This window comes from Empidonax traillii, unplaced genomic scaffold, assembly GCF_003031625.1.
Source record: "Empidonax traillii isolate 1590-97213 ecotype Southwest subspecies unplaced genomic scaffold, ASM303162v1 scaffold190:size869923, whole genome shotgun sequence".
Classification (NCBI taxonomy): Eukaryota; Metazoa; Chordata; class Aves; order Passeriformes; family Tyrannidae; genus Empidonax; species Empidonax traillii.
In genome coordinates, this window is record NW_020955383.1 from 271,054 (window position 1) to 297,503 (window position 26,450).

At 42.7% G+C, this 26,450-nt stretch overlaps 1 protein-coding gene across 7 annotated transcripts in view; it reads left to right on the top strand.

Annotated features, from left to right (window-relative positions):
- Window positions 1-26,450, top strand: part of RUNX2 (runt related transcription factor 2) — a 227,234-nt gene that overhangs the window by 103,127 nt on the left and 97,657 nt on the right. For 3 of the 7 annotated variants that reach the window (XM_027886589.1, XM_027886588.1, XM_027886590.1), the window contains 2 exons: window positions 15,767-15,940; window positions 25,351-25,512. In XM_027886589.1, coding sequence (XP_027742390.1) covers window positions 15,767-15,940; window positions 25,351-25,512 — 336 coding nt within the window. The remainder of the gene's footprint in view (window positions 1-15,766; window positions 15,941-25,350; window positions 25,513-26,450) is intronic. The other 4 variants (XM_027886592.1, XM_027886593.1, XM_027886594.1 and 1 more) reach the window with 2 other exon arrangements.

Below are 26,450 nucleotides of genomic sequence, written 5' to 3' on the forward strand. Positions count from 1 at the left end.
AACCTTAAGGATCCTTCCCCCTGCCATGTCACCTCTTGCCAGTTTTCCAGGTGAGTGTGGGGTTACTTGATGTGGCATGATGGGGGATGTGTTACGTTTTGGAAGTGCAGCGGCAAATGATCCTGCCCTGCTGCAGGACTGTGGTCCTGTGCCCAGGCTGGTTTGGGCAGAGCCCAGGTCCTTGTGCTCAGGATACTCCCAGCAGCCACCAAGAGCTGGGTACCCATCCCTGCCTGGTGGGGTGAGAGACCTACTCCTTTTAGAAGGAAGCTTTGACCATTTTTTTCATGTCGCAATTTTTGTGAAAGCTGAGGAGGAAACATCCGAGCTCTAAATACAAAGGTGTGAAAACCTCAGAGCTTGGTAGAGGTACAGTTGTCTTAACTGTAAAGTGAGTGAGTTGTGACCTTCACGTCAAATTCAGCAGCCACAGAGTGCATCTGCTTATATTAGTAAAGATTTATACCACAATCAACAAGAAACCAGGAAATATTTTCAGAATATTAGCAAACAGTAATATCAGCCATTCTCAGACACTATCAAGAAACTTTATCACAGAAAAGCAAAACAGGAAAAAACACTTTTCAGTCTCAAATCTGAGTGATGTGCTCGAAGCAAATTAGAATTTAGGCTCAGTTCTAGTCTAGTGTTGGTGCTTTGATGGAAGGGAATGGTTAGCACATGGAATCTTTTGTCAAGGGAGGAATGACTTGTTTCAACATCAAGACTGGTGAAGAATAAGGACGCTGACGGTCAAACTCCCTTCTGTTCCCAAAAGGAGAATAATCCCATGGGCCCTGTGGGAAGCCAGAGTGAAAGGACAAGGAATGATCCATCCTACCTGGAGAAGAGTTAAAAAGCAGATTTCTTCCTCTGTGATGGTGCTGAGGTCTCTGTAGACTTTTAGTGAAAAAAAAAACCCCACGTTCTCTTTTTTAAGCTTTGACTTCCTCACAGTTTCTGTTGAAGCTGGAAAAAGTTTTCCATCCCTCTTTTCTGTTGTTGCCTTTTTACTTCATTTAAATTGGTTAAGACAGATGAGTTTTACTTGTTAAAAACCCAAGGCAAGGCACCACTAGAAGATATCCAATTTCTTAGCATCACCAGGGTTGCTTGTTTTACTTTTCTTGGACAAAAGGGAAGAGCACTTTGTGTTCTATTTTCCATCATTCTTTGATGAAATTAAATCAGGGTTGTGCTTAAAGAAGAAGGAAACTCTCATACGTATGTGTTGTCCTCTAATCCATGGAGCCAGTGGCTCAAGTGTGCCTTATTTCCTTGTGGAAAAAATCAAACAGTGGGGCTAAAAGGTAGACTACAGAGTTTGTATCTAAATTCCATAACTGAGGCACCAAGTTTTGGCCTTGCAGAGGCATTAGCTGTAACCATTACAGTGGAACTAGCTATATTATTCCTTAAAATGAGTCATATGACATTAAAAACAAGGCAAATAGTAAAACTTAAATCTGTACAAGCTGTAAAGACTTTGGGGCCAGGCTGTCTCCCACTGAAGATGGTGGCAAAGACTCTGTTCATGGCTCTGGCAGATGACTTGGGCCCCAGACAATCCCATTTTTCCAATTGTAGGTTCATAGATTTTTATCCTCTGAATTAAATGAGGATTTGCCACCCATAAAATAAAACCCAAAGAAAGAAACTTTCTTTAAATAGAGTGAGTATTGAGGTGATATTAATAGCTTGGGGATGATGAGTATTTCCAGAATTTAAGTACTTCAATGTTATTTCTGCCTGCTTTCGGAGAGCAGAATAAAATATCCTTGCTACTCTTGCATTGCAGAGGTGGTTTCCACTGGTGCACTGTAATGGGTGTCCAAACTTAATGACACATCAAAATATTAGTAAAATAGAGATTATTCAAAGCACGTGCCAGTGATGATCTAACACATTTTAACATCTTTCCAAGCTGGAAGCCTATATATATATATATCTGGCTGTATGTGTGTATGTGCTAGTGTACATCTTTGAAAGCTATCAACTACACAGCTGCCCATTTTAACAACTTGTGTTTTTATGACTAGGCATTTATAGCTTCTGTTTCTCGTTGTTTTTTTTTTTTTTTTTTTTTTTTCCCAGAGGGTTGCACCATCTGTCTCATAGAATCATAGCACAGTTTGGGCTGGGAGGGTCCTTAAAGATCATCCAGTTCCAACTCCCCTGCCATGGGCAGAGACACCTTTCGCTAGACCAAGCTGCTCAGAGCCTGGATCCAACCTGGCCTTGAACACATGGGGCATCCACAGTAGGGGCAACCTGTTCCTGTGTCTGACCACACTCACAGTGAAGAATTTCTTCCTAAAATACAATTTAAATCTCCTCTCTTTTATTTTAAAGCCCTTTGCTTGGTCCTATCACTCCAGGCCCTTGTATAAAGTCCCTCTCCAGTCATACCTAAGCGGAATCCTGTTTATCAGTGCAATAATAGAGTAGTTACAGCAAAGTAAAGCCTGTGAGCTATAATTTACTTTAAAAAATCAAGCTGAGGGAAGATTGTGCAGGTCAGGGGCCTTGTGACTGAGACATAGGTTTCCTTGTCTCATATGCTACGTCCTTGTCCAGTGACCAAAAATTAATGCCCTCTGAGTTCCCCTGCTGTGTGGTCAAGGCAGACTCATGAATTCATGAATAAAAAGCAGGTTCTTCTTGGACTGATCTCCTCTGCCATGCTTTGAGGAGAAGCCCACCTTCAACTAAATCTGATGTGGCTGGAAGCAGTAGAAGAGGCATTTGGGGTTTCTGTGGGGTGAGCTCCTGAAGAGATCCCTGCAAAAGCAGCTGGAAAGCCCCGAGCCTTTCCCAGGCTTTCCCTAGTGTTCATCAGTGCTGTTCGCTGCTCCCTGAGTGGCATCACCTGCTGCTTACGTTGGCCACTCTCCAGCTCTGTCTCACAGGAGCATCCCCCCACCGCCCACATTCCTGGGGATTTGTTACCTTCTGGTAGCAAAATGTGCAGGCAACCAGGGCAGGGGGAGAGATTTATTCTCCAGAACTCTATTTTCCTATTGTTTTTAAGTTCATGGAAAGCTCCCTGTTACTAAACAAACTTTAACAACTGTTGGGTCAGCCCCCTGCCAGAGCCCTTCACAGAAAGATTGCATTCCTTGCAGCCAAGTGCTGTTGTGTCACTCACCTCCTCCCTCTCTGTCTCCCCCGGGGCTTTCATAGGAGGCATCACCCCTTGACAGGTTAAACACCTGGCTTAGTCACTGAATTAATGACCTGCAGAGTCCATGAGGGGCTTAACTTTGCCCAACAACATGCATCTCATGAGTTTTGGTTATGATGCTGATAAACAGCTGGTCTGGGGTAGGGACAGCCATTTTCAGGGCTTGGGGGTTGGGTTTGATGTGAGATGAATGTATGCAGGACAGAAGTTTCTGTATGGGTGGGATTTGGGTTTCTGTATTCTTTTCTTTTCTTTTCACCAAAATAAAAAAAAAAAATCAGTGGAGATAGTTATGAATGAAGGATTTCCAGAGGCAATAATGCAAATAATGCAAACAATGAGGCTGTCTTCCTGGAAAATCTCAGGATTTTATAGCCTACTGCATTGAGGAGTTCCTACACTCTCACAGAAGACACAAGTTTTCCAAAACATTTGCTTCCAGGCTTAGTGTCGGGTTTTTTTTTCCCCAAAAAAAGTTTGTCATTTTGATGTCCTTCGTTCTTCACACCGGCACAAAGGAGCAGCACACAGGTTTTAACAGAAGGGGATGGCCAGGGCTACCGTGTGTGGGACCATCTCTCTTCGAGTGACCAGCAAACACACAAATAAGGAAGCAACAACCCAAACCAGTCATGGACTAGGATCACTAGGATCTGGACCTTCACTGGGGATTGCAGGATTACTCTCAAGCATGGGGTGTGAAAATCTAGTTTTACTTTTTTGTGTCTCCCCCAAACACTAGTGGAAACTCAGAGCGCTGCTTGCCAAATTAAGTGTTAAATCAATCCCGTAATATCCATGTGAGGCAAAGAAATTGCAATTATTCAGAGGTTAGAGCTGTAGGAAACCCCTGGCACAGAGGGGTTAAGACCAGCATTTCCAGACAGGTTCCTCACAGCCAGGAATACCTGAGCAGACACAGCCTGTGTTTTGCTGTGCCCCTTCATGGCAGCTGGAGATGCTGAGCTCTTCACAGCATCAGGCCCACAGTTCTAGCAGGAGCTCCCTGACTGCGTGTACTCATGTTCAAAATATTGTGTACGTGACTTAACCATGCACAGACAACCACTCAGCCCCAGAACAGTAGGGCTAAAAGAAACCTCAGGCGACCTAGTCCATTCCTCCTCAGAGGAAGTATTAGCTATACTTAGATCATCACTGACATCTGTCCAAATTTTTAAATCCTCCAGTACTGAGCCTTCCACTTACTTACCAAGTCTGGGGTTTGTGTTTCTTTCTTTTATACTTAAAAAGGAGTTTGCTAATACCGCGCATTAGTCTCTTAAATCTCCTCTACCTCAACTGAAGGCAGCTTTCTCTTGTGCTGTTCTCAGCTGACACAGAGATCAATCGATTACCATTTTCTGTAGAAAACATTTGACTCTTATCGTGTCCTTTCCTGCTCGTCTCTTTTCTAGACTAAACAAATGTATTTCCTTCAACTTTTCCATGTTGCTCATGCTTTCTAAATCTGTTATCGCTCCTGTTGCTCTTCCCTGGATTCTCTCTCATATGTCTGTATCTTTCTTAGAGGGTGGTGTCCCATGCTGGGTAAAGCAGTCCAGCTGATGTCTCACCACTTCTGAGCAGCATGTAATAATTACCTTCTATGTCTTCTATGCAAAATGACCATTAATCTTTCCTGGAAATGCATTTACTTAACTTAAAAAAAAAAAACCCAAACCAACAAAACAGAATCCCATTTTTGACTCACATTCAACTTGCAACTCCCTGTCACCCCTAGATCTTCCTCTGCAGTCTGCTTGCTAATAGGTTTGTCCCTGTGGTGCATTTGATCTCTTGCTCCAAAGTGTAATATAATGCACTTAACTTTTACTGCATGTCATTTTTCTAATGATACATCAAATATAATTTCTCTTGTTTGCTAAGATCATTCTGAATTCTGACCCATTTCTCCAAGTCTGGAAGACTCCTCCCTACTGGAAGTCTTCTCAAGATTTTATAATCATGCTTTGTATTGTATCATCCAAATTACTGAAGAAAATTTAGTCATTCATTGGCTGAAGCTGCATAAAATACCTTCCATTTCAATATCACTAGTGACAGCCAGCAGACAAGCTTGTAACACTGAACCCCCATCCATCCATCCATCCATCCATCCATCCATCCATCCATCCATCCATCCATCCATCCATCCATCCATCCATCCATCCATCCATCCATCCCTCCCTTATGGCTGTGTTTTAGCTTTTAAATCATATAATCACAGAATGGTTTGGAAGGGACCTTAAAGTTCATCTCATGCCAACCCTCCTGCCATGGTCAGGGACACCTTCCACTACACTACAATACTCAAAGCCCCATCCAGAAAGGCCTTGGACACTTCCAGGAATATGGGACATACAGGAATGGGGCAGCCACAGCTGTCCCAGGACAACCTCTTGCAGGCCCTCACCACCCTCACAGTCAGGAATGTTTTCCCAAATATCTAATCTAAATCTACCCTTTTCATTTCCCTCAAAAGACCTGGAAGCAGAGGTTAATTCATCTCAGCTTCCACCTGAGCCAGAAATGCCCCTGCTGGCGTTGGCAGGGAGAGATGGAGCACAGCAAGGGGTTAAAAACTGCGACTCACCTCCTGGATTGTTGGCAGCATCTTCAGCCCAATGTTTCTTTTCCTTAAGCCCAGCTGCAGCATTTATGTGCCGCTTAAGGCTGTCCTTCTTCAGAACTTGCACATCATGTAAGTGCTTGTGCAAGTGCTCTGAGTGCACAGAAAGTTTAATCCCTTCTGCAGCTTGAAAGTTGCCCTAATAACCCACTCATTGCCAGCAGCGCCAGACTTTTTACACACTTGAGTATAAAAATAAGAGCAAAGAATAGTGTGAAATGTATTTTTTACAGGGAAACCACCAATTCTTTATACTTTTCAGGAGGAAGAAAGGGAGGCATCCATCAAACTGTCATTACAAATTTGATGCCACAAACCTAAGCTCATGGAACTGCTAGGAATTTGTAAACCTTTTAAAGCACACGCCTGTTTTTGACATTCAAAATAAAAAATCTTTATAGATTTTTGTGGAAAACACTGATGGGCCAGCAGCTAAATGACATTTTTCAACAGTCAGACAGACTCCACACAAACTGAATAGATGTCCAGTTTTAGAAGGACAGGTAATTACTTTCTGTTCTATGCCCAGGAACAGAAAATACTTGGCCTGTTTTACTCACTGAGTAAGAAAAGATGTTTGAGGGTGATTTGCTTTTTTTTTTTTTTTTTTTCCTTTTTTTTTTTTTCCTAAAGGCTTCTACATCCTGGCTTCTGCCTCCATACAGCCTGAGTGTAGGTGCCCTTTATATAACAATAACTTGATACTACTCAAAATACTTGGCACTGCAAGCAGAGGAGTGGAATGCAATAAGAACACTTTAGCAGGTCCGAGGGTGAGCAAACTCCAGTAGTTTTGGAAGGAGAAGGCAGGGTTTTCAGTGTATGTCTCTCCCTTACTTGGCATTCCCCGACAATAAGAATACAAGGATTAACATTGTAGACTCCGTTTATTACACTTGGGTGGATAAAGCAATTATCTGTCTATCACGGCTGTAGTAAATTGTGCAACAGCATTAACATGGGTGGATACGTGGATAAATGCTACTTTGCCACAGAGGGTGCTGATACACAAGATAATCCTTCCAGTTGAACTTGTAAAGACTGTTTTCTTTCAGAGTTTAGATCATGTTACCCCCGCCAGTGTAGACTGAAATGGCATCTTTTTTATTTTTTAACCACGTTTTCAGGTTTCTTCAGCCATCTGAATTGTATTAGTAAGGTTATTTTAGAAACATCCCGCTTTATTCAAGTTTAAACAGTCTGCTTAAAACCTGCTGCATGGATATAAACACAGTAGTCGTCTAAGGCAGCAAAACAATCTGTTGAAAGATAGAGTGCAAACATGCACACATCCATCTATTATTGCTTAACTGTTGTGTCTTCCATGCCCGAATTCCCGTTGTAACCGCAGCGTTCAGCCGGCAATACGCTCCTGGTTTTGGGGGTGTAAAACAAAACCAAAAACGAAAATGCACCTATTGATGTCTGGAGAGCAGCGCAGCATCTGAGAGCTCTACACTAGATTTAAACTAAGCGCCTTAAGTCTGGTTTAATGGCTGTGTTTACATCATCCCTCCTCCCCTTCTCGTTCTTTTAAAGTAGTCGGGTTTCGCAAGCGTTAAGAAAACCATCCCCTCCTGCCAGCTGGAGGGAAGCCAGTGCAAGATTTTTTTTCTCTCCCCCCTCTCCTGCCCTCTTCATCACTGTGATCTTTACTGCCGGCTGCTGCAGCAAGGAGCAAAAATTGGCGGGATCTTCATGGGACAGCTACCTTTTATTTTTGCGAAGAAAAACTTATTACTCTAAGATATTGCTGGGTTCCTGAGGATGATAAATCAGAATGAGGAGCTCCTGCCCTTTTCGGGACAGCCTTTGGTCTCCCTTTTCCCCTGTTGTGCTGAAAAAAGGGGGAGGAGAAGGGGGAGAGTGTAACAGATACAAGCATGCAAAGGGAATTAAGGCAGGGACCGAGACTTGCGTGACAGTCTCTGTTTATGTGAGTTGTCTTTAATGTCTCCAAGTGGCGATGCCAGCAATGTTTAGCTGGTTTCCTGGCACACAGATTCCTTTATGTTCATGAAGGATGGATAAAGGTGAAGGCAGAGCATCGCTGAGCAAGGGGGTCCCACCTGCTCCCTCCCAGATCTGTCTGGTTTGGGCTCATGTTCCAATGGGGTGTTGCTCAGCTTTGCAGAACAAGCTTCAAAATCCAAGTCAGAATTCAAAAGTTTTTCAAAAAGAAAAGAGAAATTAAAACCCCTGCCACTGCGACAAGGAGAGACTTGGTTCATTCTTCTGGAGCAGAGAGGCAGAGAGGAGGGCAGAACGGATCCTGCAACTCTGGGATGAATTGACCAGTGGGAGGGAACCAGTGCAAAAGCAATCCCACTTGAGCTCCTTCCTGCTCTGTTGTCCTTTTTTTCAAAGCACTGTTTTGGTTTCATTCGCTATGTTTTCCAGTCATTCTGCTTTAACACACCTTTCCCTGTGCAGAGTTCCTGGCCAGTTCAGCCCCTGCCAAACATCCCCATCAGTCCCTTAGCTGCTGGAGGAGCATCCTGGAGCCCTGCTCCAAGGAGGCATTTTTCACCTCTCTACATAGAGAAATTTTGGGAACAAGAGGCTCCTTTGCAGCTGTTGCAGATTGCCGAAAAAACCCTGACCTCTGGCTCTGTCTTTCAGCTGGATGTGTGCTCTTCACAGCCCCCAGCTGAATTTTGAAAATCATTGATAGCACTTTATATCCTCAAAACCTTTGGAGTAATTCCAGTGGGAATTAAGGGACATAGGTTACACACCCAGGGGATCATTTCTTCTCACCCCTCTTGGCCCTTCCTCCCTTTGCCCTTCTGGAAGCTTTTGGTTCCATGCTGGGCAGGCTGCCTGTGAGATGAGCCAAGATGATATTTCCTTTGCTCCCAGAAAGTCAGTGGGGAGATGACCATGGACACCAGAGATGCTCTATGGGCTTGACCTCTACACTGACATTCCAACCTGCCTCTGCCTCTGCTCACCCTGGGTTGGAGCCACAGCTCTGGGAAGATAGGAGTGGAACTGGTTCCCTTGGGAGCTGAGTCTGGCTGGCCCTTTTGGAGCCATATCATCTGCAGACCTTTAGGAGAAGAGAAGTCAGAGAGGAGGAACTCAGTGGGATTTCAGCAAACGGATCCACGTGAGATCCATTTTATAGGAACTGACCCTGTCCACAGCTTTTATTCCCCTGTCTGTTTATTTCCATTTCTCTGCAACAGTTTCAGGTACAGGGCTGAGCTGCTTTGGGTAAAAAATACATCTTTTTTAAGAACAAAAAGAGACAGGGGCTTGTTTTCTGCCTGCGCCTGAATGGCTCCTGTTGGCACTAACAGGGCTCTGTGTACAGTCAGGAGAATAAACTCCCCAGTCTAATGCAAACTGGTGCCCTCAGCTACTTAAAAAAACAAACTTTTTTTTTTTTCTTCATTGAGTGAATTAACTGCAGTTACTGCACCTATGTAGCTCCTTGTTTTATGAACTATAAGAACCTTTCCTATGCACAGCCTATGGCCTAATTATGTAATTATGTCTCTTGGGTGGATTATATTTTTTTTCTCATAATTGTGTCTTTACCCAAGAGACTGGAAGAGTTCCAAGCTTTCCCCGTTCCTGGGTAAAAATTGTTTGGCTCTTGCGTTTTGGGGTTTTTTCCATGAACTTTGGATTGGGTGCATTCAGTAGGACTGGGTGGGGAGAAGCCAGCCCAGAACGACAGTTTGTCACAAGACAAGGGGCACAACAGGGACCCTCGTGACTTTCTTCAGAGTTTTTTTCCTTGCAAAGAGCTGATGTGAATCTTCTAGTTTATGGTTCTTTTATTTTTACCTCCAGTGAGTATACTGACACTGCTTTGGAGTGACATATTGCTGCAGTGAAGTACTGTCTAAAATTTGTAACAGAACAATGAATATTTTTGCTTCATGCTGAATGCTCAGCATTATTCAGTCCCTGCACAACAGCTGTTAGGAAGCCTTAGGCTCAGGTCTCAGCTCCTTTACTGTGGCATAAATATGGGTCCCTTGACTTCGGCTTTACTGTTCAGTCAAGCCCGAATAGGGTGAAACGCAGGTAGACATCCAAAGAGAATTTAAGACGAATTTGTGATGAAATTCAGAAGACATCTAGCTTATCTTTTTTTGTGTTGTGAAATTGTCTTGTACAATGCGTTCAAGGAAGTATGTCACCAGTGTGCCAGTGTTAACAGAGAGACAGTCAGAGTCCTTGTCTCAAAGACATATATTGTTAGTAAAGAAAAATGCACCTATTCATTAACTTTTTAAAGCATGTCACCTTTGGAGAACAATGGGAATAATCAAAACTTGGGTTCTTGGTCTCTGTTATGCATCTCTTGAGGCCAAGGAAAGCCTGGAGTGTGCCGGCTACAAATTCATAGGTCATGAAGTAGGTGATTATTCTTCCTTCTGACAGCCTTCAGTCAAAAGGAAAGTCCCTTTTCCACTGGGTTTCACCAAATCCAGAGCCATAGAAAACCTTGGTTACTGGCCCTGGAGTTCCAAGAACAGTTTGCCCTTTCCTAGTCACTCCATGATGTGCTGATGCTGAGCACACTCATGATGTAGGGTGAACAGAAGCCATGGTGGAATTTCAAGTTGGGTCATCACCCTCCATTCTGCTTGGGATGTCCCAGAAAGTGTGTCTCCAGCAGGATCTTACTTTCATGACTTTTCTGCCTTCCCTTGGCTCCTTTATGGAGACACCTGACTCCCACAATACTTCTCCTTGATAAGGCAAAAGCAAGAAAAGTTAGAACTGGGCAATGACTGAAAATAGCTAACCTACTGGAGAATGATGAAAGCATCTGCTGCAAATCTGGTAACCAGATCTCTTTGGTGCCAGAACCCCCCTCCCCCCCAAAAAAAAGCTGGTGGGTGGTGTACACGGTACAAAGAAAGGGAGTCCCTGAGTGTCAGCATCTGGCAAGGCCACGTGTAGCATAATCTGATTAGTCTTCAGTTCCACACCCACAAGCTGAAAGATAAAAACGCACACCCCTCCTCCCCGAGGAGGTAAAAATCTTCAAGCATCAACACCACATTTACATTCTGCAAGTCAGCCTCTTCCATGGCCCAATTTACATCTTGCCTTCTGCAGCAGAGTGGTGGAAGTTCAGGGATGAGAGACAAGCTCACATCCCTCTCCAGTTACCACATCCAGCAGATTCGAGATTGCCTTGCTTTTGATCTGGGAGACATTCCATTGCTTAGTTTAAACTGAAATGATTAAGATGGAGAAGAACCCTCCTCACATCTTCTGCCATGTCTGGGATGTGATAATTGAACATCAGCTTCCATGGGCCATGTGAACATATTCTGAGGCCATCCTGGCCTGGTGAGCAGAAGCAGCAGCTCAAGCACTAGCTGGCTGGCTGCAGTTTGCACTGACCTAATGGCACTCTCCCAGTACTGTTTTCTGGTTTGATTCATGTAAAATGGCCAATATTGGCACTGGAAGACATTAATGGCAATGTTTCTGTCTCCAGAAACTAATATTTAGGTTGTAATTTGGCTTGAAATAGCTGAGTAATGGTGAAAGATCAGAATATGTCTTGTCATTTTGGAACAAATAATGGATTTGTGATATCCAGCTTATTTTGTACTGTGCCAGCAGACAAATCAGAACAGCTTTTGCTTATGAATTCTCATTTTTTTCACCTCTTTCCTATCTCCTCTCCTATAATCTGACCAGTTCCAATGGCTACTGAGTCCCATCCTTATTCAGAGACTCATGGAATAGCCTCCATCTTTTTGACCATATTTCATATCGAAGACTGCCTATGTCCATAAGCATTTTTCCCCTCTCCAAGCCCAATCCATTCCACAAATTAATCTCTGTAACAGAGCAACAGGCACTAAATTCAGTGTTGCAGGCATTGGGATAGCTGCAGCATTATTTTATTCTACTCTTCACGCAGATTTTATATTGCTTTTTAATGTACCCGCTGCTGCAGCAGATCATGGATTCTCCCTCAGCTATCCACACTTGCTACCCTAATCTTTTTTCCTGAAATAAAATTATGCCTCAATACTGAGACTGAGGAATACAGCTTTTCTTAGCACACTCCCCTGGGATCAGGAATTTCTCTGTCAACGGACACATATATCAATGAGAGATGAAAAGCAGCTTGTGGAATGAGTTTTAAACATGTATCACATATTTCATTGCTGCTGCTTATGTGCTACTCAGAAGGTCTTTTTAGACTGTTTTCAGCTGATACCTCATGGCTCCTAATAGGATTTTTTTTTTTTTCTTGCACAGGAATCAAGGCAGGATATTTAAGTTGCCCACACGCTTTTGTGAGCACCTCCTGAATATGAAGGTTTTGTTGAGTTTCCTGCTCACTTTCAGTGTGAGCACGTCTCAGCTTTTATCAAAGCAGAGTAACCCATGACGTGCGAAGCTGTAATGTCATCTTGTCTCCCTGGGACATTTCGCTGGGGGAGTGTGGCTCCTTCTGTGGATCTCTTTGTCACAACATGACTCCGTGTTACAACCCTAAATTTTAAATGTCCAGAAGGGGAAGGCAAGTCTGCCTTCGGCCCCTTGCTGCTTTCTGGGGACTTGCAGTTCCATTGATGCCTGGGGTCTTCCAGATGTGCACAGAGCTCTTTTTTCCTACTCCTTTTTTTTTGGTGGGGGGGAGCAGGAGTGGCAACACCCAAACCCACACATCTCTAGATCATTTCAGTTTGACCATATGTGAGGATCTTTCTTCTTATTTATTTTTTCCCCTCTCCTTTTTTTCCGTCTCTTCTTTTCGCCCCCTTTTTTTAACTTCTGCCTACCCTAAAGTGCACTGCTATCCTGCTGAATTTTTTCTCTGACAGTTGTAGTTCATTATAAAAATAATATACATAATTAAATATAAAAACTGACAGTTTCTCTGACAGTTGTAGTTCATTATAAAAATAATATACATAATTAAATATAAAATCTTCTCTGGCAAAGCTACGCATGACCAACAGAGCATGATGAAAACAGGGCTGGGGGTTTTGGGCATAGGTTGGTGCAGGAATGGTGGTGAACTATGTAATAAGTGTTCACTGAGTTATCTGAAGATGGTTAAAATAGCTTGTACACCAGTCGCTTTGTGACTTTTAGTGACTTTCAGTGACTTTCCTTGGGGAAAAGGGCATCATATGAACATAACATGGAGTTTTTCTACTAATATTCCAATTAAAATTTACTTTGGGGGTAGATTAATTTCCAGCTAAAGTCAGCCCTAGTGTGTGAGACCAAAAGTGGGCTGATCATGTCTGCCTTATTTTGAGCCCTCTCAGATTCCATAGAATTCCAAAATGGTTTGGGTTGGAAGGGACCTTAAAGATCATCACTTTCCAACCCTCTGCTATGGGCAGGGACACCTTCCACTAGACCAGGTTGCTCAGTTTGTCAAATCATGATTAGGAATGAGCAGAAGAGAAAAGAGGAAAGGAAGAGGATGCCTTGAAAAGAAAAAAAAAAAAAAAAAAAAAAAAAAAAAAAAAAAAAAAAAAAAAAAAAAAAAAAAAAAAAAAAAAAAAAAAAAAAAAAAAAAAAAAAAAAAAAAAAAAAAAAAAAAAAAAGAGTGGAAAATATGACTGGCAAGGGGAAAAGCAAACACATAAAAATTGTGGAGGAAAAGAAGATGGAGTCATCCCAAGAGAATACTGACTGCATGTGTATGTGAAAGTCATTTCTTCAGATATAGCAGACCCAACTTGTACAAGTTGTAATTTAAAGAGATTGAGAATATAAAGCTAAAGAATACAAGTTAGATGTTAAATTGTTAATTAAGCTGCCGTTACGGAGTTTTTACAAGCCCAGAAAAAATAGTTTCCCATTTAAAGTGATTGATCCCTCCTGAAGCGAGAAGTAGCCACCCATGTCAGCTCTAACATAGAGCAGCACCTTCTCCTTGAGGAGAAGGCTCCTGCCTACCCCTGTGCTTTTAGACTGGGTCATCCTGGGGGAGTGAAACCATACTTCAAAGTACCAAATAATGGGTCAACTAACAACTTTTTAAAAAATTGCTAGAGAAGTTTCTCCGAGATTAAATTCCATCAAGTTTCTTTTCATCTTGCAGCCTGAATCCTCTATCTAAAACTGCAATTTCTCTGAATTTATTTTGGATTTATCTAATTTGGATATTGCTTTGCCAATGTGCCATGCAGGCACAGTGGTCCCAGTTAGATAATGTGAACCTGTGTACTTGGTACTGTGGTGAGAGCTACCATCAAAAATCTTTCTTTTTTTCTTTTTTTCTTTTTTTCTTTTTTTCTTTTTTTTTTTTTTTTAGCAGTGGTAGTCTGATAGCTCAGTCTCAAGATTAAGTGGCCTCACTTCTGCTTCTAAAATAAATTAACCAGTGCAGGAATCGGTTCTCCAGCCCAAAGACTGATGAGACAATCTGCCCATGTCAGCAAAGCTGGACTCTTGTGGCCTCCAGGCAGATGGCTGTGTTCACACTGCTGAGGGACAACATGGATTATCTGAAGCCACTGGGGATCATCTGGAGGGGCTCAAGCCCAAACCCTTCCAGGGGCCCTTCTTATTGTTAAAAGCATTAAAATATTCCACCCAGTTATTGCTTGTGCCTGTACCCTGGCACTGCTCACAGGGATGGAGACAGATGTGGTTCTGGGTTGCAGTCAGGGGGTCTGGGCCCCTCTTTCAGCTCTGCCAGAGGCTTTTTGTGTGACCTTGGTTGGTGACTTAGGGTAAGCTTCATTCCATTTAATGTTGACTAATGGCAAGGGTGTCTAATTAAACCAGTCATGTGTGCTACCTCTCTGATCAGAGAAGGAAGAGAAAGCAAATTCAGAAGGTGAATCATGCTGTTTTAAGACGGGTGTCAGAGACAAATGAGATGAATTGCCCTCTGGAAGTAGCTATTTCTTTCCATTAACCAAAGAGGAAGTCTACATTAAAAGAGTTTAGACTAGATGCCTGATTTATGAATGGCTGAAGTTAAGCAAAATTAGTCCTGTCCTTAATCTCTACACATGCCTGTTTCTCTGTGCATTAAATAATAGAAATAACACCATCTGCACCTCACATTCGAAGGTGCCATTGGGCAAGGAGTATCCTAAAACTCCTTTGGAAAGAAATTAAACCTAGGAGCAAAAATACAACCACTACAGAAGTAAAACCTTTACTCTTGAAACATCTGAGTGACAACGTGAGCAGCACCACTGGTGGCATCCTGGTGCTTTTGGCATTTCCCCACTTTACATTTTGACAGGAAAACATCCCTAAATGAGTGTTCCAAAAAATTTCCAGGGGCAATCGGCTTGTTTTCCGGGAGGGCAGTAGGAGCACTGAAGGCTGACCATGATAGGGTGTGAAGGACCCATCTTGGCCAGCAGCTTTGAAGATTTTCCTTGGATACTGCTCTTCTCAACTGACAGGGACTATTGACTTTTGTGAAAATATCCCAGAGGAATGAAAGATAATGACTGACTGTGACAAAGTTAAAGAAAAAAAAACCTAAGAGGAGAAGAAAAGCTTGCAAAAATCCTCAACATATAAATCAGGAGTGGAATAATTGTCCTACTTGATAATTTGTATGCACTCATGAGGCTTGCTTTTGGAAGGGGAAGTTTGTCTCTTAACTATCTTGTGTAGTTAAAGCAGGAAAAAAACAAACAAACAACAAAACAAAACCAACAAAAAAACCACCAAAAAAGACTTGTGTGGGTGTCCTGATAAGTGCTTATTTTGACCCAAATTGCAACCTGTTACACGTGTGTATGGGCACAGTTGTGTTCAGTAAGGCTTTCAGCAGCACAACTATGTCCAACACACAAACCAAAACCCAATGATGTTTCTGTGTTATCAGGGGTAGCTGAGATACCTGTAAAATCATTAAATCTGATAATAGGTCCTTAGAGGCCATTTTGGGGGTTTTCTTTTGGGGGGTGTGTTAAATTACTAAATCTTGTTATTAACGCTTTTATTTTATGATTTGCTGTTTCCAGGGCACAGACAGAAGCTTGATGACTCTAAACCTAGTTTGTTCTCTGAACGCCTCAGTGATTTAGGGCGCATTCCTCATCCCAGTATGAGAGTAGGGGTCCCGACCCAGAGCCCACGGCCCTCTCTGAACTCTGCACCAAGTCCTTTTAATCCACAAGGACAGAGTCAGATTACAGGTAAGAGACAGAACCATAGGTTTGACTTGCACAGGCAATCGTAGTAATTGCTGATGGGTATTTGTGTCTCAGCTGCAGTCAAAGAGGTTGTTACAGAGTGATAGATGTTTTCCAAGCAAAGCTAGGTGGGAAGTGGATTTTTCTGTAGCGCTTGAAGATGAAAATGTCTTTCTTTTTCTTTTAATATCTTTTTGCCATAAACCTAACATAGTCAATCCAGGTAAACTGAGTAGGAATCTGGTGAGATTCTAACTGCCATGTTGCTCTGCCTTTGCCGTGTTGCAATAGTACATATTAACGCACATAATAGAATGAACATTTTTATTCAGCCTTGTTATTTTGCACTCATGTTGAGGGAAGCAGACAGCACTTAATGGTCTTTCTATTGGAATAATAATAAAATCTTCTTATGTGGCAGTTTCCTTCCAGCACCACTGCTGACCACGGTTACAATAAACGAACTGGGTTATGGAGAAATCTCCAAACGTTGCTTGTGGGGGTTGTATGCAACATTTATGATTGCATGCTGAGAGGCAGATTTCATTGTGCTGAGATAAATCATAAGGCACCCACCATGTGTCACAGATTAGAAAACTGAAATAAGTCGTTTAACTGCAGCTAAGCCAGAAGTTTGCAGCAAAACTGTGAAGCCTACAAAGTAAACCAACTTTGTCATTTTTTCTAAATTCAGAGCTAGTTACATTTTTAAAAGTAGTTTGAAAACAATACTTAATTTTGGACATTTCTAGACTCAAAATTTTGAGTCTATGTTGACATATTTGTATCTATCCAGGATGTGAAGAGGTGTTACCCCTGACCTTGCTCGAACTGTTGGAGAGCTTTACCTGGATGCAAGTCCGTCAACAAAAGTCTTGGCTCAAATTTTCTAGACCCATTTAATACTCAGTTCTGCTGCTATAGTTGCACCTACACCAGGAGTCCTTTGCCAGTGTTATACACCAGCATTCCTTTCCTGGTAAAGCACTCCTAGTATAGACATAGTCTTTGAGTCAACCTAGGAAGATTTCTAGTTTCATGTTTCAAGTGGTTTTGACATGATACCAGCTGAAACTTAGTGGTTTTAACAAAGTGTTGTGGCTTTCTTCTTCTTTCTTTTCCTCCTTTCTTTTTTAAGTTCAACTGGTTTATTAATTTGTAGTAAGAAAGAGAAGTGAGTTAACCTGAACCCAAAGCACTCAAGGAATTGCAGCAAAAAAAACCTGCTCCCATGAGCTGTGGCAAAGTTCTCCCAGATCTAGAAGTCTAACTTTAACTAGTGTAAAATGTTTACAATATATTAAATATGTTGGTTGTACCCATTACATGGTACCTGATGCCCTTCAGCTTCTCAGAGGAGGTTTTCTTGGCCAGGCTGAGTGTTTTGTTCATAGGACATGTGAAGTCAGGGCTCTTGTGCGTATCATTTTCTGAGTAAGAACTGCCAAACTTTAGTTTTTCTAACCTACCGTTGTCTGTCTGGCAGTCTTTGTCGGACATAGCTCCCAAGAAAGCAGGGGGGAAATCCAGGCTATAAGCAGCTTTTGTCCTTCTTCCTTGAACCTCTGTAGTTTACCTATTGTGCAACACTATATCTAGGAACGAAAGAGGGTGAAATTCTTCCTGACCCCATCTGGTGATCAGCTTATGCCCTGAAGCACGAGAACTGAGATCCCCTTGTAATTTTCTTCCTAACTAAGTGTAACCTCATATGCTTCTCTCCTTCACATAAATGCCTCCTGTAGAAAATGTTCTGCTGGCTTTGATTAATAGACTACTTCTCTGCCTCGTTATGAAGCAGCAGCAGCATTTACAGATCCGGGAGGTGAAAACTTCAGATGAGCTTTAAATAAGCCTGACTGGAAACAAAGCTGTGTGGCATTCGCTGCCTTCTCTGCAAATTTAAGTCAGCACTTCAAAGCACCAGCTGAGACTTCATCGAGAGAGGGAAAATGCAATGCTGGTAGGGCAGAGGGCAGTGAGCTGAGCCAAGGGAGGCAGGCTGGCTTTCCCATCCATTGTGGGTTATGTGTTTTTATTGTTGGATAAACTCACGGTCACGGGATACATTAGCGTCCCAAATTGCTTTTATTTCCCCCAAAATGGTGAGGAGTTCGTAGTGAATAAGTGGTCTGATACAGTATTTGCTATGATATTGCCCACTGTTATGTTATTCTCCTCCTCAATTTAGAAAGGTCAAACACCTAGCCCACAAAGGCTCCTCGTTAGTTCTCTGGTAGCCCTCCCCTTTAATAAGGCCATTAGTGTGAGCATGTTACAGGAGTGCAAGCTCTGTGAATTGCACTGACTTCCTACAAAGCTTTTTGGTGCTCTTCAGGACCTTGATTGCAATCTGTAAAGCTCTACGTGCTTTGATGTTCCACCAAAGCGCTGGGATGCGTTTTGCAGACGGTCCCTCCGAGTTCTTCTGGGATGAAGGGATGATCTTTGCTGCACAAAATGTGCCGTGAGAGACAAAGGTGATGTCGTGGACGAGGCACCGCTTTGATCGGGTGTTGTGTGGGAAATTGCTGAACATCTGCTTGTTTGGTGTGGTGGTAGGGAGTGACGTGTTTGGGTGTCCAACACCAGTTTCCTTGTTGTGGTGGAATATGCAGTTGGAACACCATTGGCTTCTTAACATGGGCATTGCCTTGGGGTATCTAGTATCTGTTAAAAGCAGAATAGAAGCTCCTCTGAAAATCAGGGATTTTTTTATTACCTTTATTGGAATTAACCAAGCATTCCTTTAGAAATAGCTTTGTTTCATAATATTTTTACCTAGAAATTTAGGGAAAATGATTAATTCCTAATAACTTGAACAGTAAATACTGGTTTCCTATGACAAAATCCATATTATTGCTAGTAAGCACATAAACTGTTTTTGTTTCGTTCCACTTGAGGTCTTGCATAGCTGTTGCATGATTAAATAGAAATAATATTTAAAGCCTGGCTGGCCCACACCTGAGCCTGAAAAGAACTCAGCACTTTGAGGGTCACTCTTATATTTCTTTTCTCTGTCTAGGTTGTGTTTATTTTCCTGGAGTATCAGAGTACAGGTTCTACAAATCACAGCACAGTCCTTAACCTACCACAGGACTGGGCTGTGGCAGGACAAGGCACAGAGTTGCCCTTATTCAACATGGCATTTTAACTAGGATTCAGCAAAAGCTACATCGAAGGGTGATTAAAAAACAAATGGTCCAATAAGCAGATGCCTTTGCTGAGGCATTGCAGATCCAGTTTGAGCCCTGCTTGCTGCCCGTAAATCAGGAATCCTGTCTGTTCACATTTGGATACTGGTATATTTGCTTTTTTATTTTTTTTCCCTCTCCCTAACGGTGCTCATACAACTTGCTTATGTATCCAGTTACATTCTCATTCAGACACTGAGCTGTTGCATCAGTGTTCCAGTACAAAACTGTTGTTTCTCTAAAACGCCGGTGAGAATTATCTTCCATGGGCCAGGAAAAGCCATGGGTGTAAGGCAAGAATGTGTTTGGTGTGAGGACCCCATCGGCTGGGCTGAGGGACAGCAAAGTGGGAGTTAAATGAGGTTTCATGATCCACCACCACTGTGGCACCAGCTGATCCATTGGCAACCTGTGACTTTCATCGCTGAAATAACAACCCTCGAAGGCACGTCCTGTGAAATCTTTTTTTTTTTTTTTCCCCTTTTCCTCTTCCCCCTCTCCATTCACTTCAGGGATGTTATGCTTTCATTTCTCACAATTTTTGGGGTGTAGGAACCAGATTTAAAGGCTTCATAGCTGACTTACCTGGAAGGTAGTGAGGGGACACATCTCCACTGGCAGGCAGGGACTGGTTTCAGGAATAGTGTTAGCTATGAGTCTACTCAGAGGACCGTGAGCAGAAAGCACCTTTGACTCTCAGAGGATGAGGATGATACCAGCTGGGCCATCCTTAATATTTCATTCAAGGCTTGCAGGCACTGCCCTTTTGCAGAGTCAGGGAGAAGGCAGAAAGCTGTGCTCACCCCAGCTCTGTCCTGGGTTCTGGATATGAGGCAGCATCTGCCTCACACAGCAGGGTCTGTCATCAGGTACAGGACAGGTTTGAAACAGAATTGGTGTAGCTGTTATTAGACCATCACTTTGCAAGTGCCCTGCCAGTGGCTGTGTTTTATCTGGGACCAGCAGCTCTCTGAAGTACCCACCACTTTATAGCTGGTGCACATCCATCTGAGAGCACACTGGACAAAGTACATAGTTTCTTGGAAGAGATAATTTAGAAACAGCCCAAGTATTATAGGGCTTATACAGGCTTATAGGGTGAATTATACCTTCAGCTCACTGTAATGTGGAATAAAAGCTAATGAGACTCAGCAGGTGAGATGGTGCAGATGGGATTGCTGGTGCTACCCAAAGGTGACTGCAGTCTGCTGTATTTTATGCAAATGGATTGCATCCTTCAGGCAACTGGAGAGTTGCCATTGTGGACCTCCATTTGGTAGAGCTTGTATCCCTTCTATTAAAGGATTCTTTAACTTTATTTCCCCCCACTCACCCTCTTTTACAATTTAGTGGCCCTACTATAATGATTTGTTCAGTTTATCTTTTTTTTTTTTTTTTTTCCTTTTAGAAATGTGACTCTTGGAGGAGTGGAAGGAGAAATGGGTTTAGAGGTTCTTCAGGCCAAAATCTGGTCCCAATTACACTTCTGTACATTAGGGTGTAACTCCATTGGATTTGACTTCATTGATTGAACTGGGAAATTCAGATGAAGCCCTGGGCTTTTAAAGATGCCCAAGAAATAGTCAGAGAAGAGGAGGAGGTTGCTTTTTGTCATTGTTTTGCTGGGGGGGCTGGTGTTACAACAATAGTTGAGTTACTCATGCAGAAAGTCATCTTGCTTTCGTTACGATCAGAAGTGAGGATATTTGCTCTAAGTGTTTACCAAAGATAGCTCCAGACAGCTTGTTTTTCACTATTGGCAGGAGTACTGTTACAACCAGCAGCAGCCAGTGCTAGAGCTGATGGCTGGGTTTAAATGAGAATGGGACACATGTGACGTCTGGGTTTTATAGACGAGGAGCTGCCAGCCTGTGATCATGCTCTGGTCATGTAACTCAGCTTGGAAAATGGGGAATTGATTTTTTTCCTGTAGTGAATTGTTGTGCTTCGTAATCCAGTGCCAAAGTGGTGGAAAAACTTGTTCTTCAGGGATATGTGTAGGTTTTTTCTTCTCTCCAGTGACAGTTCACGGAAAGTATCTCTACTCATGGCAGGTGGGCTGGAACTTTAGATGATCTTTAAGGCCCCCTTCCAACCCAAAATGTATGATTCTGAAAGAACTGAAAGAAGAGAAGTCATGGTGCTGGAGAGCCAATGCACTTGGTGAGAGAACGAGTCACTAGAGGGTTTTTTTTTTATTCTTTCATTTTTAATTTTAGTTTTATATAGTGCATCCAATCTTGGACTGATTTTTAAAAACACTTATTGTCCATTAAATGTCAGTTTCCACAGTCCATTTGACACAGGCAGTCACGGACCACAAAGGGTCAAGAAATCTGTATGTCTCCCACGGCTATAAGTGAGACTGTAAAACCCAGACACAAAATAATATGAAATACTTGATATTTCCTGATTTGTCGAGGTTCACCTGGAAGTGCAAACAGGATGGAGCTGTTTGAGCATTAGTTTAGGCCTCACCCTGCTGATTTGTTTCAGCTGAACTGTGCCCAGGCTTTCTTAGCATACCCACGATATGCCCTGCTGTGAAGGAATATGCTGAGAGCCGCACTTCCCTTCACACCCACGCAGGCATAACAGAAATGTTTACAAAAGGAGGACTGCTCTCAGTAATCACTCCAAAGTTTTTGAGTGTAAATGCCAGTTCAGAGTGGCTGCTGCACGGGAAGGCGGGGGGGGCTATTCCCGAACTGTAATTTTATTTTTATAATAATACTTTCCCTTGCTTTGGAAGGATTGCTTTAGGGAGGAATCCACATTCACTCTGCCTCAGAGCCTTAAGGTTTCTCATCTGTTCTGGGCTTTTTGTGATTGGGAAGATGTGCTGTGCCTGCAGAGCACGTGGTTCTTTGGATGACGGCGCAAGGTCTGTGGCCCACAGGGACCCTGTGGACACGTGTGGGCCCACCAGCCACAGCAAATGGGGAAGCTGGTCTGTGGTGTAGAAGGTCAAGGAAAATCTCCCACAAATCCACTCATAGCTCCTTCCCCAATGGTATGTGCTAAATAGTCATCCCACCCCTCCTGTGCCCGAGCGAGGAGGAGGTGATCCGCCTAAAGGGAGGGTGTTGTTGTGTTTCCCTCGGAAGTGTCTGTGTGGATCTGCCCTGGAAGTGCTGTTGTGGCAGCTGGCACATGCCTGTGGTGTTCCCATCACCCTCCTTGCCCCAGGGAGTTTGGTGGCATGGGGGAGCAGAAAAAGTGGGCTGGCTGGGCCTCAGTGGCCAAAGTCACTGCTCCAGCACCATTGCCAGAACCATCTCCTGGTGGGACCAGAGGGTCCCACGTGAGAACCAGTTGCATGCCCATCTTCAGGGTCTAGATGGAACAGGTTTGGGCTCTGCCTCATGGCATTTTTCATGGGAGATTGGGCAATGCTGCTTAGCAGTGACGTTTACCCTATGGGCTAATGGATCACCTTTGACTTGGCAAAAGCAGTGGTGTTTCACTGCTCTCTTCTCTCACGTCCATGTGCAAACCTTGACCATCATCAGTCATCAGAGGCTGGCTTTAGGGCATTTACTCTAAGATCTGGTGAAACTTGTATCTTCACTTTCGGGTTTCCTGGCGGGCCAAAGATAACTCTTGAGCCAGGACGAAATTCTCCAGCCTGCCTCGACCATGACCTCAGCTGTGCCTTGAAGCAGAAGAATCATAGTAACCCTCTAGCCTGGGGTATTGTGACCTTCTCCTCAGTCACTGAGCTCTGATACATCATCTGATGTTCAGTTTGGTTGAATATTTTCCTCTTCATTATTTCCTATTCCCTGAGAAGACTGATCTATTTAAGGTACATGTTGTAAGAATGTATGATGTGTTTTGGGGTGAATTGCTCGTCCATCCAGCCCCATATCCTGCCTCTGACAGCACAGTGAGAGATACTGTTTTGAAATAACCCATGAGCCTTTGAAAGACCACTTTTTGCCATTCATCATTCTTTTGTCCATGCAGACATTCATAGTTGCTGGATTAAGGACATTAAGTGTAAAACCAAGTCTAGCATGGGCGTTCAAAGTGGTGAGAGTGCCAGAAATGCTCAAGAGCTTCTTGTGCCATGAGGATTACACCACCAGGAGTGGCATAAATCTCCAGAAGGCGGCACCTCTCCTGAGGTTTCCACTATCTTAGACCAAAATGATGTAAAAACATCTTCTGCTGTGATTTTTTTTTTAACCGAGCCTTTACCTGCTACATTATTTCCTTCCATTGGAGCTGACCTAAACCCAAAAATTTAAGGGACTCTGTTTTGGATTTGGAAGCAGAGATTAAAAAACTCTTAGAGTTTGAAGGATCTTGGATTTGAGATTGTACTTCTAACACATCATTAATTTTAAGACTGTTTTTCCAGCAAGCCTAAGCTTTCTGTTCCCAGTTGAAGACCATTTACCATTGACTGCATGGTGAATTATTGTAGTGGAAGGAGGCAGAGAAATATGTCGATATCAGATGTAACAACGAGCAGTCAGTCAGATTTGAACCTGTGCCAATCTATACAACCCTGGCCTTGAAATTGTTAAAACAAAGAAGTTCATTACATTTAATGATCAAGTGTCCTTTGCATTTCTGAGAGAGTTTATATTAACCATTTATATTACTCAACTCTAATATAAATGGCAAACTCCAGGAAAATCCTCTTAAAATTAAATTGGAATGTTCGGTTTTTTATATATATCTATATAGTTATTTTGCTTCGAGGAAGTATCTGCTTTCCAGACGTATCTTTAAACAAATCATGTCTGAACAGAAATAATAAACAAGGAATAGCTGAAACTACAAGGTTTTGCTGTGTGGAAGAACAGGGACAGGAGTTTAAAAAAAAAAAAAGAAAAAAAGAAGTTGAATTTCCTGAAGAAGTGCCTTTGCTTTTGCCATGTGGTTGTCACATTGCTGTTGGCAAACCAGGGCTCTTAGCACAGTGCTCTGACAGAGCAGGTTCTCCAAATTGAATGGGCCTGACGTGCTTATCTGGAAATACTGGGCAAGATTTGAAGAGATGTGCTACAGTTCCTATGAATTGCTTCAGAGATAGTATTCTGTTTATTGTGCAGTGCCCAAAACAAACTTTGGGGTTGAAAGTGCTTTGTTTTTATCGATGTAAAGAAATAAAAATCATAATTTATGAGGCACTCAGTGGTATCTTTATCACCAGATATTAACTGAGAGCAAGTGGTTTATAAGTTCAAACACCAGTGAGTAAAACTAGGTCTCCTTCTCTCTCACTTAGTTAATCCATAAGTGCTTCAGCAAAAATTAAACTCTATTCATCCTTAAAATCATTTCCTCTGTAGTGGGCTGTCACAAGTACATCAAAAGGCGTCATTAGCTTCCAATAGTGCTCCCAAACCATTTGGTTTCGTATTTTGTAACTGAGGGGGCTGTAAGTAATTGGGCCAGTATCCAAATGTGACATTTTTGGATGGATTGCTGATAAGATTAACCACATTTTGTTCCTTGCCTATTGTTTTCAGCACTGAGAACACTACTGTGTGATGTTTGAACTGGATAACAGCTTGACAGGCATGTCAAGTGCTGTCTGTAGAGTCTCCCTACTCCTGAAGGAAACAGCCTTAGGTTGTGCCAGGGTAGATTTAGACTGTATGCTACAAAAGTTTTCTTCACTGAGAGGGTGTTCAGGCATTGGAACAGGCTGCCAGGGAAGTGGTGGAGTCACCACCCCTGGAAGTTTTCAAAAAACTTGTAGATGTGGTGCTTAGAGACAAGTGGTGGACCTGGCGATGCTGGGTTAATGGTTGGACCCGATGATCTTAGAGATCTTTTCCAAACTGAATGATTCTGTGACTGTATGATGTCCACTTCCCAAGCTCAGACCTGGGGCTCATCCTTGCTCTCTGCTTCTGTCTGAAGCCTTGAGGACTGGCCACTCTCAGTTTACCACTCTTGGAAGAGTGCACAGCTGCTGGATCTTTTAAAGCTCTTCTCTCTGCTCTGTTCATTTCCCCAAGAAGTTGTTTTGGAGAGGGGAAAGGTACAGACCGAGGCTTGAAAAGTTTGAGCCGTAGAGGAGCAAGTTGTGTTTCAATACATTCTCATTCTTCGTAGCACTGATCTGTGTATGTTCAGTAACCCCACTTTTTTCAATTAGGCTGTTGATACCCTAAAATTTTTCTTCCTTTTAAAAAAATTTTCTTTTTTTTTTTCTTTTTTTTTTGTTTTGTTTGTTTGTTTGTTTGTTTTCCCTAGACCCCAGGCAGGCGCAGTCATCCCCGCCATGGTCCTATGACCAGTCTTACCCATCCTACTTGAGCCAGATGACTTCACCGTCCATTCACTCCACAACTCCCCTGTCCTCCACTCGAGGCACAGGACTTCCAGCCATTACTGATGTGCCCAGACGCCTCTCAGGTAAAGAATGTGTTTTGCCTAAAACAATTATGCAGAGAGGAACAGGACTGGCAGCGGCTGCCTCCGTGGCCTCAGACAAACCTGAGCAAGGAGAGCAAAGCTCAGCAGCGATATCAGGGTTTCTACATGGCAGACAGGGGTCAAAGTCCCTTTTTTTTTTTTTTTTTTTTTTTTGAGGTGGAAGAGCTGCTGTGTTGTTCTGAGCATGTGTCAATTGAATGAATTGCAGTCCATTTAAGATCAGGCTATTTTTAAGTTGTGAATCTGACTTTATGAATAAATATATTTTTTTTAAAATTTATTTCCCCTACAAGAGGGTGATTATTTGCATGTAATTAGGCACTGGCACAGGTTGCCCAGAGAAGCTGTGGATGCTCCATCCCTGCAAGTGTCCAAAACAAGGTTGGATGGGGCTTTGAGCAATGTGGTCTAGTGGAAGGTGTCCCTGCCCATGGCAGGGGGGTTGGAACTAGATGATCTTTAAGGTCCCTTCCAACTCAAACCATTCTGTGATTCTGTTTTAAGTTAATTGTGATATTCTCTATTTTTTTGTGCTTTACTTTTGTGGGGTGTGCAATGTTAGGCATCCTGACAGACAGGTGCCCTTGTTTCCTCAATAGTTAAGGCTGAGGCTCATTCTCCTGCATTTCAATCCAGTAGCTCAAGAAAGTCTGTTTCCTTAGTTAATGTGTATTTAAGATGCCTATCAGAAACAAGCTGAGTTACTTTAAGGTAAAGATTGGACAAATTGTCCTTTGGAATGATGCAGGAGAGAGGAAATATGTTTAGGAACATAGACAAGACAGCAGTGAGGAACAGAGGCCTTTTTTTTTAATCAAACAAATGCACATTTACATACTGTGCAATTCATCTCTAATGGTCTCAGTGATAAAACCATCTGTGTAAAGTAATCTGATTGCCCCAAAGTAAGAGAGAGC